Source organism: Juglans regia, chromosome 6 (assembly GCF_001411555.2).
Source record: "Juglans regia cultivar Chandler chromosome 6, Walnut 2.0, whole genome shotgun sequence".
NCBI lineage: Eukaryota > Viridiplantae > Streptophyta > Magnoliopsida > Fagales > Juglandaceae > Juglans > Juglans regia.
Genome location: NC_049906.1, coordinates 20,704,850 through 20,721,768, shown reverse-complemented (window position 1 = coordinate 20,721,768; position 16,919 = coordinate 20,704,850). Strand labels below are relative to the sequence as shown.

At 42.5% G+C, this 16,919-nt stretch overlaps 1 protein-coding gene across 1 annotated transcript; it reads left to right on the top strand.

Moving 5' to 3' along the window:
• Positions 1–1,437: 1,437 nt before the first annotated feature.
• On the top strand, positions 1,438–16,717 carry LOC109008749 (dolichyl-diphosphooligosaccharide--protein glycosyltransferase subunit STT3B). Its single transcript, XM_018988965.2, has 6 exons — positions 1,438–2,662; positions 11,756–12,292; positions 13,253–13,707; positions 14,366–14,488; positions 15,465–15,524; positions 16,317–16,717. The coding sequence occupies exons 1-6, from the start codon at positions 1,724–1,726 to the stop codon at positions 16,444–16,446; spliced, it is 2,244 nt and encodes a 747-aa protein (XP_018844510.1). The 5' UTR covers positions 1,438–1,723; the 3' UTR covers positions 16,447–16,717.
• The last annotated feature ends 202 nt before the right edge of the window (positions 16,718–16,919 follow it).

Below are 16,919 nucleotides of genomic sequence, written 5' to 3'. Positions count from 1 at the left end.
ATTCGACTCATTTTAGTTTGTTTTCATATTTTTTTTAAACCCCCCAGGTGATGACATTTATGAAGAATGAGACTGCAGGATAGGACTTGACTCCGGGAGGCAAGGCTGAGGCCTAGACAGATTTTGCTATAATTATTTCTATGGTTTAAATAAATTATTTTGATAAGCACATAAGACTTCTGTATTTCTTAATAAATGCTTCCGCAGACTTTATTTTAAATTTTCAGTATTTATTGAAGTTTGTTATTTTATGGAATTCTTTCGTATCTGGCGCGTTGTTAAAAAGGAAAAACTTTATATATTTAAGTTTAGTAGTAGCACACTGGCTCATCGAAAATTCTAAAATGTTTTTTCGGGAACGGGGTGTTACAGTGGTGGAGGGAAGAGCTATGGTTGCTGCTTGTGGGAAAGCTGGTGGTTCATGGTGTACTGCCGTGTGTGTGGTCGTGTGGTGGTTGGTTGTGTGTTTGGAGGTGGATAAAAACTGATCCTCTCTCGGTGACGGACTTGTGGGTTGAGTGGTTTGGTTTCGGCTTGAGGAAGAGGCTGGATGATCACGCTAGAGATAATGGCTCGGACTGGACAAAATAAGCCTCTAATATATAGACCAATGAAAACCCTAGTGAAGAAGAAGATGAAACGTACATGCATGTGCATGTGAGTGGAGACGTGCGGAGTGGAGAAAATTGCTCATCAACAGAGTCGGTTTCCACTAATGTTAACAACTAATATTGAGAAACGTACAGATTTGAAGGTTTAAAGTGTTTAAATTCAGAGGCTAAAAATCAATAGATGAGGTTTAAGGGAAACTAAGAATTGAATTCAAACCAAAAATTCTAAAATTTGATAATAATAATAATAATAATAATAATAATATTTATAGCTATAAAAGAAATTACATAAAACTTATTTTATAGCCTAAACTTAGGATCGAGTTGTTACATAAGATGAGATGACATGAGATAAAATGATTTTTGTATCACACGAGAGGGCAGATTTGGGGCATAGGATGAGATATAAAATTCTCATATAATCTCTCATTTTATCTCATCTCAACTTATTTCTAAATATAATTCAAATACAAAATTTTTAAACTAATAATTATAATTTTTTCAAAATTTTAAATAAAAAATAAAAACAATTACAAGTTTTTTAAATTCTAAACAAAAATAATATTATTAAATAATATTTTTATAATATTTAATTTTATAATATTTTTTATTCAATTTTTATTTTTTAAAACTTAAAAAATATTAAATTCAAAGTACTTATTAATATTTATAAATTATCTTATCATTATTTATATACTTTTTATTTTATTTCACTTTTTAAACGAGAGGCAGTATTCTAAAAAGAGGGAGAATGACAAGTGGTTCTTTGGGGCGGGACGGGGGCGAATGATTTATTTATTTATTTCATTTCTACAATTTTTTTTTTCTTTTTAACTTATCCAAGTATACATTTCGTGCAGGGTTTTCCTGTAGCACTGCTTTTATCAAATACGACACTCCCAAACCTATTCTGCTCTGTTTCTGATTCCACTTTTGGATACTCTCAAATCCACATTTTTTCTCTCCCAGTGTTGCCGTTGGAATCTTCTACTCTACCGTCCATTAGTTCCCCTTGCCCGAAGAAGGTTTCCATGGAAAATCTACTGCATTAAACCCCTACTTTTGTATCCTCCTAAACTAAACAACCCCTTTCATTTTCTTTTCTACCAAACATGGTTGGGAAAGCCGAACCCGTCAACGGGTCTGTAAAACCCGGATCGAGCCAGAGTATCCCAGCAGCAATGCAAGGACCCCTGAAGAAACCAGATCTAATCCCGAACCTCTCGCTCAAAACCCTAAAACTGAAAACCAAACAGCAGGAGCTCCTGATCCGGGTGTCGATCCTTTGCCTCGTCTACGTCCTGGCCTTCATCACACGCCTCTTCAGCGTCCTCCGCTACGAGTCCATGATCCACGAGTTTGACCCCTACTTCAATTACCGCACCACCCTCTTCCTCACCGAAAAGGGCTTCTACGAGTTCTGGAACTGGTTCGACTCCGAAAGCTGGTACCCCCTCGGCCGCATCATCGGCGGGACCCTGTACCCTGGACTCATGGTTACCGCCGCCATCATCTACTGGCTCCTCCGCTTCCTCCGCTTCGCCATCCACATCCGTGAGGTCTGCGTCTTGACGGCACCGTTTTTCGCTTCCAACACGACTCTGGTGGCGTATTTCTTCGGCAAAGAGGTTTGGGATTCGGGCGCGGGGCTCGTTGCAGCGGCACTGATTGCAATTTGCCCTGGTTATATATCCAGATCGGTGGCGGGGTCGTACGATAACGAGGGTGTGGCGATATTCGCGTTGTTGCTCACGTTTTACTTGTTTGTGAAGGCCGTGAATACGGGATCGTTGGCATGGGCCTTGGCGTCGGCTTTTGGCTACTTTTATATGGTTTCGGCGTGGGGTGGCTATGTGTTTATAATCAATTTGATTCCCCTTTATGTGCTGGTGCTTTTGATCACGGGCAGATACTCCGTGAGGTTGTACGTGGCCTACAATTCTATGTATGTGTTGGGGATGCTGCTTGCTATGCAGATTCGGTTTGTGGGGTTTCAGCATGTTCAGTCTGGGGAGCATATGGCGGCCATGGGAGTGTTCTTCTTGTTGCAGGTTTCGTGTCCTAATCTTTACTCTGTATAGAGTGCGTTTTGTCTACTTTTTTGATTTGTTTGTTTTGATACGCTGTACGTTTTATTTGCTTGTACTTCATATGATATGTTTGAATTCTTCTGTTGCTGTTACTTTATTGAACATGGTTGGAGGGGATAAAATATTTTAGGCCCACAATGGGTTCTAGGCCCAACCCAATGCGGAGGTCTCTTCAAGAGGAAAGAGAGAGAAGGAAGGGGGTGGGGAGACAAAAGGCTGGGGAGGGAAACAAATATCAGTAGGAAAAGTGAATTTGTGACGTAAAAAAGAGAAAATTATAAAGTAAGAGAGGAGTAGATGATAAAAGGGAACTTCCAAATGACTTTTGGGGGACTTCAACTGCTTTAGCTTTGGGGATCTGGCGATAGGGACTCCAACGACGAGATCTCCACCAGAAGATATAGTTCCAATCTCTCCATTGTATAGTGAGAATGAGAGAACATGAGAAACTGTAAAACAAACATATTATAGTGGATTCTCTCATTCCTTGGATTCTCCCCTCCCCATAATTTCGTGGACGTAAGTATTATGCCGAATTACGTAAATCTGTGTATCACTGTCTTTGTATATCACCGTCTTTGTATTTTCTTTGCATATATTTACTACTCACGATCATGGATGTATGCATGGATACCATACAGCCACACCGGACCACCTCTGAAAGCTCCACACTACACCGTCGAGGCCTGAATAGTCTTAATAGGTTGTGAATGACTTTTCTCCCTTTTTGGCTTGTTGCGCTATTTTTAGGCGTTAACAGTTAGCGTTATCTGTGAGATCGTGGTTTACTTCTTACACCATAAGCGGGAGAAGGATGATTTTCTGGCGTGCTAAATGATCTCTGAAGGAGCAGATAAAAGTTTCCCAGATAAGTATTCTTAGCTCTCCAACTTTTATTTTTATGAGCATTTCGCAAAAAATGGCAAGTAGACATTTTCTCGCCTAGGCGAAAAGCCAAGTTCCACGGCCACTTGAGTTTCAAAATGCTTAGTGCATTTTGGCCGCACTGTGCATAAAGGGAGGGGAGTACATGGACAGACATTGTGCACTTTAGCAATGGCGGGATACACTCTGAACAATCCTGTGAGTGCAGACAAAGTGTTCACTGTGCACTTAAGTGCACAATACACTAGGGGAACATGCTGGCCGTTCATGGCATGTATAGTGCCATGCATAGTGCACCACGGGTGCACGCTACTGTGCACCCGAAGGCTTGTGTTAGCCCAATTGACTCGCCGGTAGTCATTGCGTGGACCGCCAGTGGTTTCTGGCTACGCCACGACGGCCCTGCACATGGCGGCCTTGAACAGTGCATCTTGTGTGCATCTCGCCTTGCACACGGGAGAACCTGCTCAGCCCAGTCTTGGTGAGACTGGGGGAGAGCATCGGCGGCCACCTTGTGTCCTGACGGTGTGGTTCTTGATCACCAAGGCGGCCATGCGGTGGCCCTTGACCAGACACCCCATACATGGAAAGCTCATGGCAGACTGCCGTGAGCCCCTTGCTCCAGCTGGCTGTCACCACTTCGAATGTTGACATCGTCTGTTAGCCCAGGGGTGGTCCCTGACCACCATGGCGGGCACGAAGTGGCCTCGACCACACATCCCATGCACGACTGCTGTGCACCCAAGAAGCCCATTGTTGGCTGTTGTGGGCCCTATGTGGCAACCGGCAGCTTCCAGCATCTCGTTGGCGCCATCTGGCAGCCTAGTAGTGATCTTGAACCATAACGGCAGGCGTGCAGTGGTAGTGTGGCACACGTCCAAGCACCCTATGCTCGTAAATTGCACGTGGTCCACTGGCTTCCTTGCCGTTGGCCCAGTGAGGAACACTGACACGGTGGATGTCGATAATTTCTGTCCTCCCCCCGAGGTGATCCTCTGTCGGGGACATGTCGCTCGTGGCAGAACTACTAGCAGGCGACTATGACCCAACAACGACCAACTGCAGACCAAGAGGACCAACGAAGGCCACCAACCAGTATGTCAGAGTTTATTGTTTTAGGGAGGGCCCTCTCCGGCGGGGGCTCCTCGGCCGCAAAGGATCCTTAACCCGGCCACCTTGACTCAGCCTGCATCTCATCACGGCCCACTCTCCTCGACTTGATCTACATCTCATCATGGCCAACAACTCGACACGGCCTGTTACTCGTCTCAACCATGCATCCCGTCAAGTCCTCCATGTCCACTAACTGGCCAAGCTACCTGTCTCGCCCATGAATCCTGTCGAGTCCTCCACGGCCACTAACTCAACTTAGCCAAGCTACCTATATTGAGCTGCATGGCATCACCTTGGCCACCACACCACGCCATGCACTCGGCCAATCCATCTCGACCAGCGGGCATGGTGTCGCCTGTGGCGACCGCATGGTTAAAAGTTGTGGATATGCATACATCTGAGCCAAAAAAAAAAAAAAAAACAAGAAGAAGAAGAAGAAAAGAAAGAAAAAAGAAAAGAAAGGAGAAAAGAAGAATGAGGAAGAGAAGAAGCAATGACCATCAACGGGCAATTCCACTCAAACAAAATTTGGCTATGACAATTGAAATGCCCGGTTTGTCTCTCTACATTTATGTGAATTCCATTTTTATTAACAAAATTGGTTCATGTGGCGCGAGACACCAAATACATAGCACCGCTCAGACGTCCCAATATGTCTCCATCGGAATAAATTGCTTGGCAGTAAGGAAGAAAAAGAGGGAGAGAATATTCAGCAATAGACAAACTCAATCAAGCAAAAATTAGAAACAACGACCTCAACGCCCTGACTGACCCTCTACACCAACACTTGTCGAGGTTCTCTGGGAATCCCAGGGTTAGCACACCTCGGGAACATACTTTGCCAGGGCTCACCAGCGCAATGCGGAACATCGGATACACAACCCTGCTAGGTATTGTGAGCACCTTGGACCTTTGTCATTGTCGAAATGTGACTGCCCACAGGCCTTGCCGGCGCGCCTTAGACCTGTCGCACTCTAGCAGAACGATTTAGGTTCGCAAATCTCACACAAGTGGTTGGAAATGATCTATGCTAACTTGTTTGGCTTCTGTAGTACGGTAAAGTGCCCCATCTACTTTCCTCCCTCACATCTATAAGGGTCAACAAGACGAGTTCAGTCTTACAAATTGCTCGACTTCCATCTAGTCAACGGAGCGAGTTCAGTCTGACGTATTGCTCGATCTCCATCATGTCAACATGATGAATTCAATCTGACGTATTTGCTTGACCTCCATCAAGTCTACAAGGCGAGTTTAGTTTTACGTACTGCTCGACCTCACGACTACAGGAGTCAATGAGGCGGGTTCAGTCTTATGCACTGCTCGACCTCCACCAGGACAATAGGGGGGGTTCGTTCTTATGTACTGCCCTAAGTTACTACTGGACAGCAAACGCGGGGCGTTCTCACTCGTGCCATAACTGCTCTGAGCGGTTTACCTTAGGGAATGAGCTTCCGGAATAAACATGCCTTTGAGCTCCACAACCACCTCGCGCAGGTCACCTTCAGAAATGAGTCAACGGGCTCAACACCCTTCCTAAGGTGGACCCAGGGGGTCGATTGGCTCCTTGACTACTTTGAGTGGGATACTACAAACAAACTCTAAACACTGACACCAAAGTGGAAATGTTAACAACAATTCACATCGGAGAAGGGAAAATTCACCCACACCATCGAAAACAAAAACGTTGGATGAATATATGCTTTTCGACAATGATAGGCGAGTCCAGTTTTACACACTGCTTGACCTCCCTAAAAACAATGAGGCGAGTTCAGTCTTACTGTTAGGGACCTCTGTCAAGTCCCTAAACACTATGTTCTCCACGCCAATATGGTTGTTGTGATGACCGAATCTCCGTTTTTCACTTGCTTGATTCTCGAACAATGGTGGTCAAGATGACCACTTGGAGGGGATATGGTTAAGTGTTTGGGCTAGTTTGGATGGATGGTATGGTGGAAGGGGTTGGTAAAGTGTATGGAGGCAAGGGTGAAAAGTGGTGCACGACAATAGGGTAGAATGAGGTTGGCGCCACTTTGGATTAGGCTAGGGTTTGGAAATATGATGATGGGCGGCTAGGGTTTGTGTTTAGGGTTTAGGAACTAGGGCAAGGCTTGGGCGGTTAGGGTTGGCCGAACAAGCTTGGGGGAATGATTGATGGAAGTTCCTAAATTCAAGGAATACAAATGGAATGATTTGGCCGAATGGGGTAAGTGTTTGGGTCAACTAGGGATTCCTAAATTATAGGAATCCTAGTTTGGAAAGTGGAGTGGGCGGCTAGGGTTGTTCCCAATTAGGGAAGTGTTGGCCGAATGGAATATGATCACTATGGGAAAGGATGTTCGGCTACTAGGGTTGGAAGAGTCCAACAATTTATGGAAAGTAGACTAACACTAGGTTAGTCGACTTTTATGAGTAAAATGGATTGAATAGTCGAAATTGTTGATGAATACCAAGAACAATGTGAAGAACACTCAAGAACACAAGTAAGAACACTAATGACTTGAATAATAAAAAGAACAATAAGATAATTTAACACTTGATTCACGAGTTGTACAAGAATTGAATAAACCTCATATATTGATAAACACAATTTGGATTCATGAATTGAACCAAGTTGCAAGAACAAGATAAACGAACTACACTTATTCAAAGAATTGCAAAGTGTAATCCTCTTCTTAGGATCAACGAATATCACCCAAAAAGCCCAAGTGCAAAGGCACCGAAAATGATCTCTCAAACAATAGTTCCCTCACTAAGAGTTTTGCCAAAAGATATGAATGAAATGACTAAGGGTCCTATTTATAAGTTACAAGTTGGAAACTCCCAATAGGTCCCTTGAAAGTAAATAATAATTAATTAAATAAATAAATAAAACAATAAGATAAAGCCATGGACTAAACCATGGTGTGACATGCACGGGCCCATGGTGGGCTAAGTGGTTGCATGTTGGTTGGTCCATGGCTAAGTGGTTTGGCATGGCCTAAGCTGGTGGCTTGGGCGTTGGCTGCATGGCACGGGCTGGATGGCATGCCTGGTGGGCATGCCACTGGCCTGCTCCACAAGGCACGGGCTAGAGCCGTGTGCTGGATGGCACTCCATGGGGCATGCCACTAGCCTCGCTGGTGTGCGGCAGGATGGGTGTGGGCGTGTTGGCGTGCGGCAGGAGGGCCATGGGCACGCGGGCGTGCGGCAAGGTAAGTCTGGGAGTGCGCGAGAGCGTGCGGGTTGGACTGCCTGTGCGGCGCATGGGCGCCCACATGGTCTTGCGGCACAAGGGTGCGCGCAAGGCCATGCGGCCCACTGATGTGCGCACGGGCCTGCGCATTGGGAAGCGCCTGGGCATGCGGCCCGCTGGGGCGCATGATGCCGCACGCATGGGCGCTCGATGTTGTGCTTTGCGCATGGGCGTGCGGCCCGTTGATGCACGTGATGCCGCGCGCATGGGCGCGCAGTGCTGTGCTGCGCGCATGCTAGCCTCGCTAGCCCGCATGCTGGGCGCCCCGTGGGTGCCATTGCGTGGGCCAAGGCATGCATGCATGCTGGGTGCCCCGTGCGTGTCACCTCACGAGCTAAGGCATGGTTGTGGGCTAGCCAAGGTGCATGTCCCCACCATGACTAGGGCATGTGCGGCCCCTCTAGAGGCAACTCGACGTGGGGGTCTAACACTTATGCACTGCTTGACCTCTGCCAGGACAATGTAGTGAATTCAGTCTTACACATTGCTCAACTTCCCTTACTTTTATGAGGGGCAACGAGGCGAGTTCGACCTTTGCCAGGTTAACAAAGCAAGTTCAATCTTACTGATAGAACCCCATGTTTAGTGGCCCATGGCCAAGGCCCTAGCCATGTGGGGACAAGGCTAGAGAACCCCAAAATAGCCTTAGGGGCATGCCATGGGGCCTGCCTTGACATGCCCAGGATGCCCAAGGGGGCTGGTGACCAAACCAGCCCATTCAGCATGCAGCCCGCACGCCCAGCGCGCAGCCCAGCACGCCCAGCGCGCACAGCACGCATGCCGCGCGCGCGCGCAGCACGCAGTACGCCCAGCGCGCGCGCCCCGCACGCCCAGCGCGCCCCGCGCGCGCACGCCTCGCCAGCGCGCAACAGTCCCGCGCGCAGCGCCCACACCTGCACGCACGCCCAGCGCCCCAGCGCCCAGCGCCCAGCGCCCAGGCAGCCTGCCTGGGCCATGCCAGCCTGCCCACGCCCAGACCAGCCTAGGGCCCTGCCAGCCAACTCCCAGCAGCCAACCTAGCCCACCCATGGGCTCATGCATGTCATGGGTCAACTTGACCCATGCCACTATGTTATTTTTAATTAGTTATTTTTATTTAATTATTTACTTTACAAGGGACCTATTGGGGGTTTCCAAATTGTATTTTCTATAAATAGGACCCTTAGTCATTACATTCCCATCTTTTGGCAAAACTCTTAGAGAGAGAACATTGTTTGAGAGATCATCTTCGGTGCAAGAGCACTTGGGCAATTTGGGTGCAATCCGTGAATCCCAAATTGATTTATCATTTTATGAGTTTAATCATTCCTTGTGCAATACGTGAATCAAGGCTTGATTGTTTATTTGTTCTTTGTTTGATTCTTGTTTATCTAAGAGCAATAGTGTTCTATATATTGTTCTTGGAGGTTCATATTTGTTCTTGAAGTGCTTCCTCATTTTTACTCTTTCAATCCATTTGATTGTCATTTTCGGCCAACTAAGGTGTTATTCAACTTTCCATAAGTTGAAGTAACTCTTGTGTTGCCCTAGCCGAATACAAGTTGGTAAGACAAATCCCATTCGGCTATCCATTGCCATATTGGGAGTTGCCTAATCCACCCACCACACTTTCCATTTCTAGCTCAAACACTTAGGAAATTTTCCTAACTTCATCCCCATTCATTTCGGCTATTCAATCCCTTCAACCCTAATTTTCGACCAACAAAGGTGTTAGTCAACTTTCCATAAGTTGATTTAATTCCTCTTGTTGCCCTAGCCGAAATCACATCTTTGGTAAGTCAAATCCCATTCGGCCATCTCTTGCCTTATTGGGACTTGCCTAATCACCATACTACATTCCTTCTTCATCCAACACAATTAGGAAACTTTCCTAATTCCACCCTCTTCCATTTCGGCAACCCTAGCTATCACCTTCCATATCCTACTTTGGAAACCCTAGCCGCCACCACCACTTCCCATATTGGATAAACCCTAGCCGCCACAAACACTTACCATATTGAACTAACCCTAGCCGCCCATCCTCATTCCATATTTGGCAAACCCTAGCCGTCCATCCTCATTCCATATTTGGACAACCCTAACCACCCATAATACCTTCCATATTTATTCCATACAATTAGGAAACTTTCCTAATTTCGGCACTATCCCATTTTGGACAACCCTAGCCGCCACACCTACTTTCCATTTAGGACAAACCCTAGCCACCACACTCTCTTACCATATTGAGCTAACCCTAGCCGCCACCCTCATTCCATATTCGGCAAACCCTAGCCGCCCCACCTTCTTTCCACTTCTAGCAAACCCTAGCCACCCACCTCATCATCCATTTCGGGAAACCCTAATACACCCATAGCCGTGCATCATTCCATCATCCTACCCTACACTTACATCATCCAACCCCAATATCCCATACTCTTACTAGCCGAAATACACAACCCCATATTGGCACATTGGTCATCTTGACCATTTTTGGACGTGGACCAAGCAAGAGAAGGACTTGGACTCGGTCACTCAAGGCAACTATTGGATTAGCAAGGCAAGTGTTTAGGGACTAGACCGGGGTCCCTAACACTTACGCACTGCTTGACCTGTGCCAGAATAACGAGGCGAGTTCAGTCTTACGCACTACTTGGTCTCTGCCAGAACAAGTCAACAGACGGGAAAGGTTAAGGACTACCTGGCCTTCCAGGCGCCCCTGAATAGGTGGCAAGTCACTTGACTGCACAACCACCCTCGCGGGCATAAAAGTCGAGTTTTGCGCCCGCACCTTACGAGTAAGACATAAAGCAAGAGAGGAGCACAGGATAAAAGGGAGCTTACATATGACTTTCAGGGGGGACTTCAACTTCTTCAGCTTTGGGGACCTAACGATAGGGACTCCAACTACAAGATCTCCACCAGAAAATAGAGCTCTAATCTCCATTGTACAACGAGGATGAGAGACTATAAGAGACTATAAAACAGGCATATTATAGTGGATCCTCCCTTCCCAGAATCCTATGGATGTAGGGGGTTACGTCGAACCACGTAAATCTGTGTCACATTTATGTATTTTCTTTGCATTTATTTACTGCTTACTACCATGGATGTACGCACAGATACTATACAGCTGCACCGGACAACCGCCGGGGGCTCCACACTACACCGATCAAGGCCCGAATAGTCTCAACGGGCCGGGAATGATTTTTTCTCCCCTTCCGGTTTGTTGCGCTATTTTTAGGCGTTAACAATGGTGATTCTCATGGCACAAGTATTGTATTGATAGTCCATATTAGGTTCCGAATCTAATATTTACAAAAGATTTATATTTTACGAGAATTGAAAGATTAAGGGTGAACATATTTAATTATGTTTTGTTGACATCTCTATTGAAAAGGGGGATTTTTAATTGGTGCTATAATATTGCTCTCCCTCCCTTCTCGTATCACTTTATTTCGCCTTTTTATTAAAAAAGAAAAAAGAATCATCATATGGTTTTTTTTATAGGTCAAATGGAAATTAAATAATTATGTACCCTCCCTAGTGTTACTACATAAAAACCAGACCATTTCATGAGGAAGATGTCCTCAAGAAATATTACTATAATCATCTTCAAAAGGAATCACCATATTAACTACTGTTTGTTTCTATTTGTGCATACTTGTATGATTTTGATTTCAATGTATTGTGCACTGCCGCTAATGTAGCTATCCTGCCAATCATAAATAATGCTATAATGCTGTTTTATTGAATCTGTTGGTCTCAGTGATATGCCTTATATAAAAAAAGAAGTGATATGCCTTGTGCGCATGTCTTTTTTGGCACTAAATTCACTGTTTGTGCAGGTATTCTTCTTCTTAGATTGGGTTAAACACCTACTGAGTGACACAAAATTGTTTCAAGCCTTTTTGAGGATCACTGTGACCACTGCAATAGGTGTTGGTGCTATTGCTCTTGGAGTAGGCACAGCATCTGGTTATATCTCTCCATGGACTGGCCGGTTTTACTCATTGCTAGATCCAACATATGCAAAGGATCATATTCCAATTATTGCTTCTGTCTCAGAGCATCAGCCAACCGCTTGGTCATCTTTCATGTTCGATTTCCATATCCTGCTTTTCCTTTTCCCTGCGGGTCTCTATTTTTGCTTCAAGCGGTTGACAGATGCCACAATTTTTATAGTTATGTATGGCCTCACGAGCATGTATTTTGCCGGTGTCATGGTTCGGTTGATTCTTGTTGCTACACCTGCAGTATGCCTTATAAGTGCCATTGCTGTTTCTGCAACTATAAAGAATTTGACTCTGGTAGCAAGGGCAAAGAATAAGGTTACCCAGACTGGTTCTGCAAGGGGAAGCAGTAGCTCGAAGGGATCTTCTAAGGTGAGCTCATCTCCATTATAAAATAAGTACGACCTTTTGTTCTAGTTGGTTTAAGGTTCTCCTCCCTGGTAAACATTGGTGATGTAGTGATTTTAGGTTCTCCCTTCTCTGCCATATACTAGCATTCTAGTGTTATTAATTTGACTAATTGATTAACTTCACCATGTACATAATAATGTAAGAAAAACTTTACTTGTAACACCCTAAGTGTAGCACCTGTGTAACCCAGCTTACGTGGCAAGTGGTCAAGGGAATTTTTATCATTATTATTATTTTTTATGATTGACGTAATAGGCATATCAACGTTTGCCAATGTCTATGGTGTTACGCTGGTGTTACACTAGGAGTGTACAAGTGGCCAGAAAAAGTCAATTTGAATATATAATATGTGTGCGTGTGATGCTTTATTGATAGTCTAATGGTTGTCTCTTGTTCAGAGTTGCATGGTTGTTTATATTGATGGCAAGCTGAGGATCAGTTATAATGTCAATCTTAATAAGATGGTGATGTGAAACATAATCTTTTAGTTACTGTTTTGATTCTTTTTAAATTCAATTTTTTAGTAGCTCATGGTTTCTATAGTTTCTAAAATATCTATTTTAATGCCATTAGTGTGTTTCTAACAGACTTATCATGCATTATTAACCCCATTTCAATTTGGGTTGACATTTGGAAAGAATCTAAGCATTTAAAAGTGAGTTAGTCTAAACCCTATATTGGAAGTACATGAAATATTACATATACCTTTAAGAAAAAAAACAAAAAAAAGTGTTTAGATTCTTCAAGTAGGTATTTGCTACTAAACCCAACGAGATCACATAGAAGAAAATGGATAGTTGGATTGTGTTTTTTGCTACCAACATTATGTGATGATCCTTTTGATTATGTTGTCTGTATTTTAAAAATTCCTGTTGCTTTTTAAAAGAAAATTACTGTTGCTTTCTTTTCCTTCTCAAACAGGCTTCACTTGATCAATCCCAGCCTTTCCAAAGAAATGGTGCTATTGCCTTACTTTTCGGTGCCTTTTACTTGCTCAGTAAGTATGCAACACACTGTACCTGGGTCACATCAGAGGCATACTCTTCTCCCTCAATTGTCTTGGCTGCTAGGGGTGCCCATGGCAACAGGGTCATCTTTGATGATTATCGTGAGGCATACTTTTGGCTGCGGAAGAATACTCCTCCAGATGCTAAGGTGATGTCTTGGTGGGATTATGGATACCAGATAACTGCTATGGGAAACCGAACAGTTATAGTTGATAATAACACCTGGAACAATACACACATTGCTACTGTTGGACGTGCAATGTCATCTTATGAAAACGAGGCATATGAAATTATGAGGTCACTTGACGTGGATTATGTCTTAGTTGTCTTTGGAGGGGTTACCGGGTACTCTTCTGATGATATTAACAAGTAAGGCCAATTTGGAAACGCCCTACACCATTTGGATGATTTATTGAAGGAATTGAGGTGTTTGTGTGTGTGTATTTGTGTGTCCGTGCTCGCATGGTTGCGTGCATGCTTGCTTGCTTGTGTCCATTTTTTTTTTGTAAATTTGACTAGGTCATAGAGATGCATAATTAGCTTTTCTGTCAGTAAGGTTTGGTGCTAAGCAACTCGACAATGGCCCATCATTTTTTCCTTTTATTTTTGAGGCAAGTCAGTGTTGACTTTTAAAAATGGTTATATTTTATGTGGGTTGTGCATCAAGCAGTTGTGGCATACTCGTTTGAATCTTTTCACAAAAGTTGAATAATCTTGCAAAAATTAAATCATTTAACAAAAGTAGAATAATCTTGCAAAAAGTAATCAAATAACTTCTGGACTAGTTGGTCTGTCTGTCTCATGAAATAGTTTGGAACTGTGCATAGTAAATACCGTATTTATGGCTGACATGCTGATCATATATTTGCTTCTTTGGCCTATGCCAAACAATTTTTGTTATGTAATTAAGCTACTTGGAATCTTTTCTGTTTTTTGCGTTCACCATTTAAATTAGTTGGCCTAAAGAATTTAATTTTACCAACAATATTCTTGCATCATATACTAACTAGGAATTTATGTATTCCAGATTTTTGTGGATGGTGAGAATCGGAGGTGGGGTTTTTCCTGTAATAAAAGAACCTGATTACCTTGTTAATGGCGAGTACCGTGTTGACAAAGGGGCTGCTCCCAAGATGTTGAACTGTCTCATGTAAGTTTTGTTGCCTTGCTACAGTGATACATGCTTTTGTTAGAGTTTATGACCACCCCCTCCCCCATGCGGGGTTGGGGCAAGACCTTCATGTTGGGATGTGAATATTCAGCTAGAATTGTGTGTTGTCAATAACAGTATCAATCCTTAGTGAAATGCTATTTAATAATTTTATTCGAACAGGTTATTGTATGAGTTCTTTATTTAATACTAGTCAATACCATATTGAAATTGTGAGCCTGTTACATTTACACGCATTCTTATTCCTCCAAATTTTGTATCTTGTATTGCTAGTGAGAAATGCATTTGTTTTGTTTTGGGGCTTGTTTGGCAAACATGAGAATTTCCAAAATTCTCGAAATTTCTTATAACTTCATTTCCAAACATCACTTAAATACAATACTTTTCAATCTCAAATTTTCAACATTTTCACCTAATCATTACTCAAATACAAAAATCAATACATGAGAAGTTCTTGTTCTTTATAAGGTTCCAATGGAGCTTCAATTGTATTATTGACTAGTGCCTTTGGAGTATGAGTCATGCGGTTTAGGCCTTCCATTGATGCATTGCAATACAACTTTTATAAACTTCAAAACAAAACACAAAAATTAATACAACTTTTACAAACTTCAAAACAAAAATAATATTAAAAAATTACATTCAAATAATTTATTAACATTTTCTCTTATTTCCCAAAACACAATAAAACATCTTTACTCAAACTATTTTCCTACTATTCACAAAATTTTGAGATACTTTAAGCATCCAAACATGCTTTTGATCTCAGCTGATAATATGTTACAAAACTATATATGTAGAGGATATTATAACCATACTACCTTCAGTCCATAAAACTCTCTCTCTCTCTCTCTCTCTCTCTCTCTCATACAGCATAATAATTTATAAAAAAAATGGTACATGATAGTTTTTATTTTGATACTTTTATGTCTCTTTAATTTCTTTTGGTCATCAGGTACAAATTGTCTTATTATCGATTTGGAGAGTTGACAACAGAATATGGCAAACCACCTGGGTAAGTTCAAGGTTTATCTTCCATTCAACTGGAAATGGATATGATTCAAATGAATGTGTTTTTACCACAAGCACACAATATACCAATGTGAATGATAGTAGGGTTGTGTCACATGCATGTGAGACAAGGATAACGCAAGTAATCAAACAGCCACTATAGACTAAAATTAATAACAAGTCAAAACCAAAACATGAAGTAGATGCACAATGCTAGAAGACAAGGCATAGAGGCTGCACGCTTCCAAGTTTATTGCTTGTCATGGTACATATAATATTTATGGATAGGGTTGTAAATGGATCAATAAATTGAGCTTAACTTGTGTAAACTTGACTTGAGTTTGATTCATTTGTTAAGTTGTAACTCAATCCTTCTAGACGGGTTAAGAAGAAATCTACATGTTAACAATACATGGCTCTGGGTGATAAGTGGTCCATAAGCACTAATACCTCAAGCAAAAGTGTTAACTTGCTGCATCATCATCCTCAACATCACCTGCACATTTAAATATTTAAAAAATAATAATTCGACTACTCAGTAAATGGTATGCCTTACAGCAAAAAGGTTATGAATCTGGATTTACCTCTTTAAAGATCCTTAAAACACAATTAAATATTCACACTCATGAAACATTTAACCCTTGTGTGCAAGGAGGCTGTGCATCAGTCATATGCTGTTCATTTTGAGTTTTAACATTATGGTTTCTAACTTTCTGCTTAATGGTATTGGAGGCATTGTTGTACTCATAAAGTATTTGTTTTGTAATTATTGGTGTTTTTTTTTTTTAAATGGCAGGTATGATCGTGCAAGGGGGGTTGAAATTGGAAACAAGGATATTAAACTTGAATATTTGGAAGAGGCTTTTACGACATCTAACTGGATTGTTCGCATTTACAAAGTTAAACCACCAAATAATAGATGGTAAAGCTCTCTCTCTCTCTCTCTCTCTCTCTGTGCGGGACGGTAAAGAAGTAGATGAAACTCTCAGGAGTGATTCTTGGAATGCAGTGTTAGGGAGAGATTACGTAGTTTCCATTTGTAGCATTCAAGGCTCTAAATGTTCGGGACCTTGTTTTCCAAGTTTTTGTATCGGCTTTTTACCTCACCGTTTATTTGATCGTGGTTGAGAAGCAGTTACTTTAATTCGAACAGTTATAGTCTGCTTACAGTTTTACATGCAATGATGGTTGCTTTAACGTTCCTCTATCAATGATTAATCGTGCAATGAGCGTTGAAAAGGAATGGAAGACACTACCACCTACAAAACCCACCGATTGGTTTTTTTTTTTTTTTAAATGGTTAAGGAAATGTTTTTTAATGAATTTGTGATTTTTATTTTATTTTTGAAAATATTTAATTGGTTTAAAAAAATGTTTAAAAAAAAAAGAATTTTTGGCT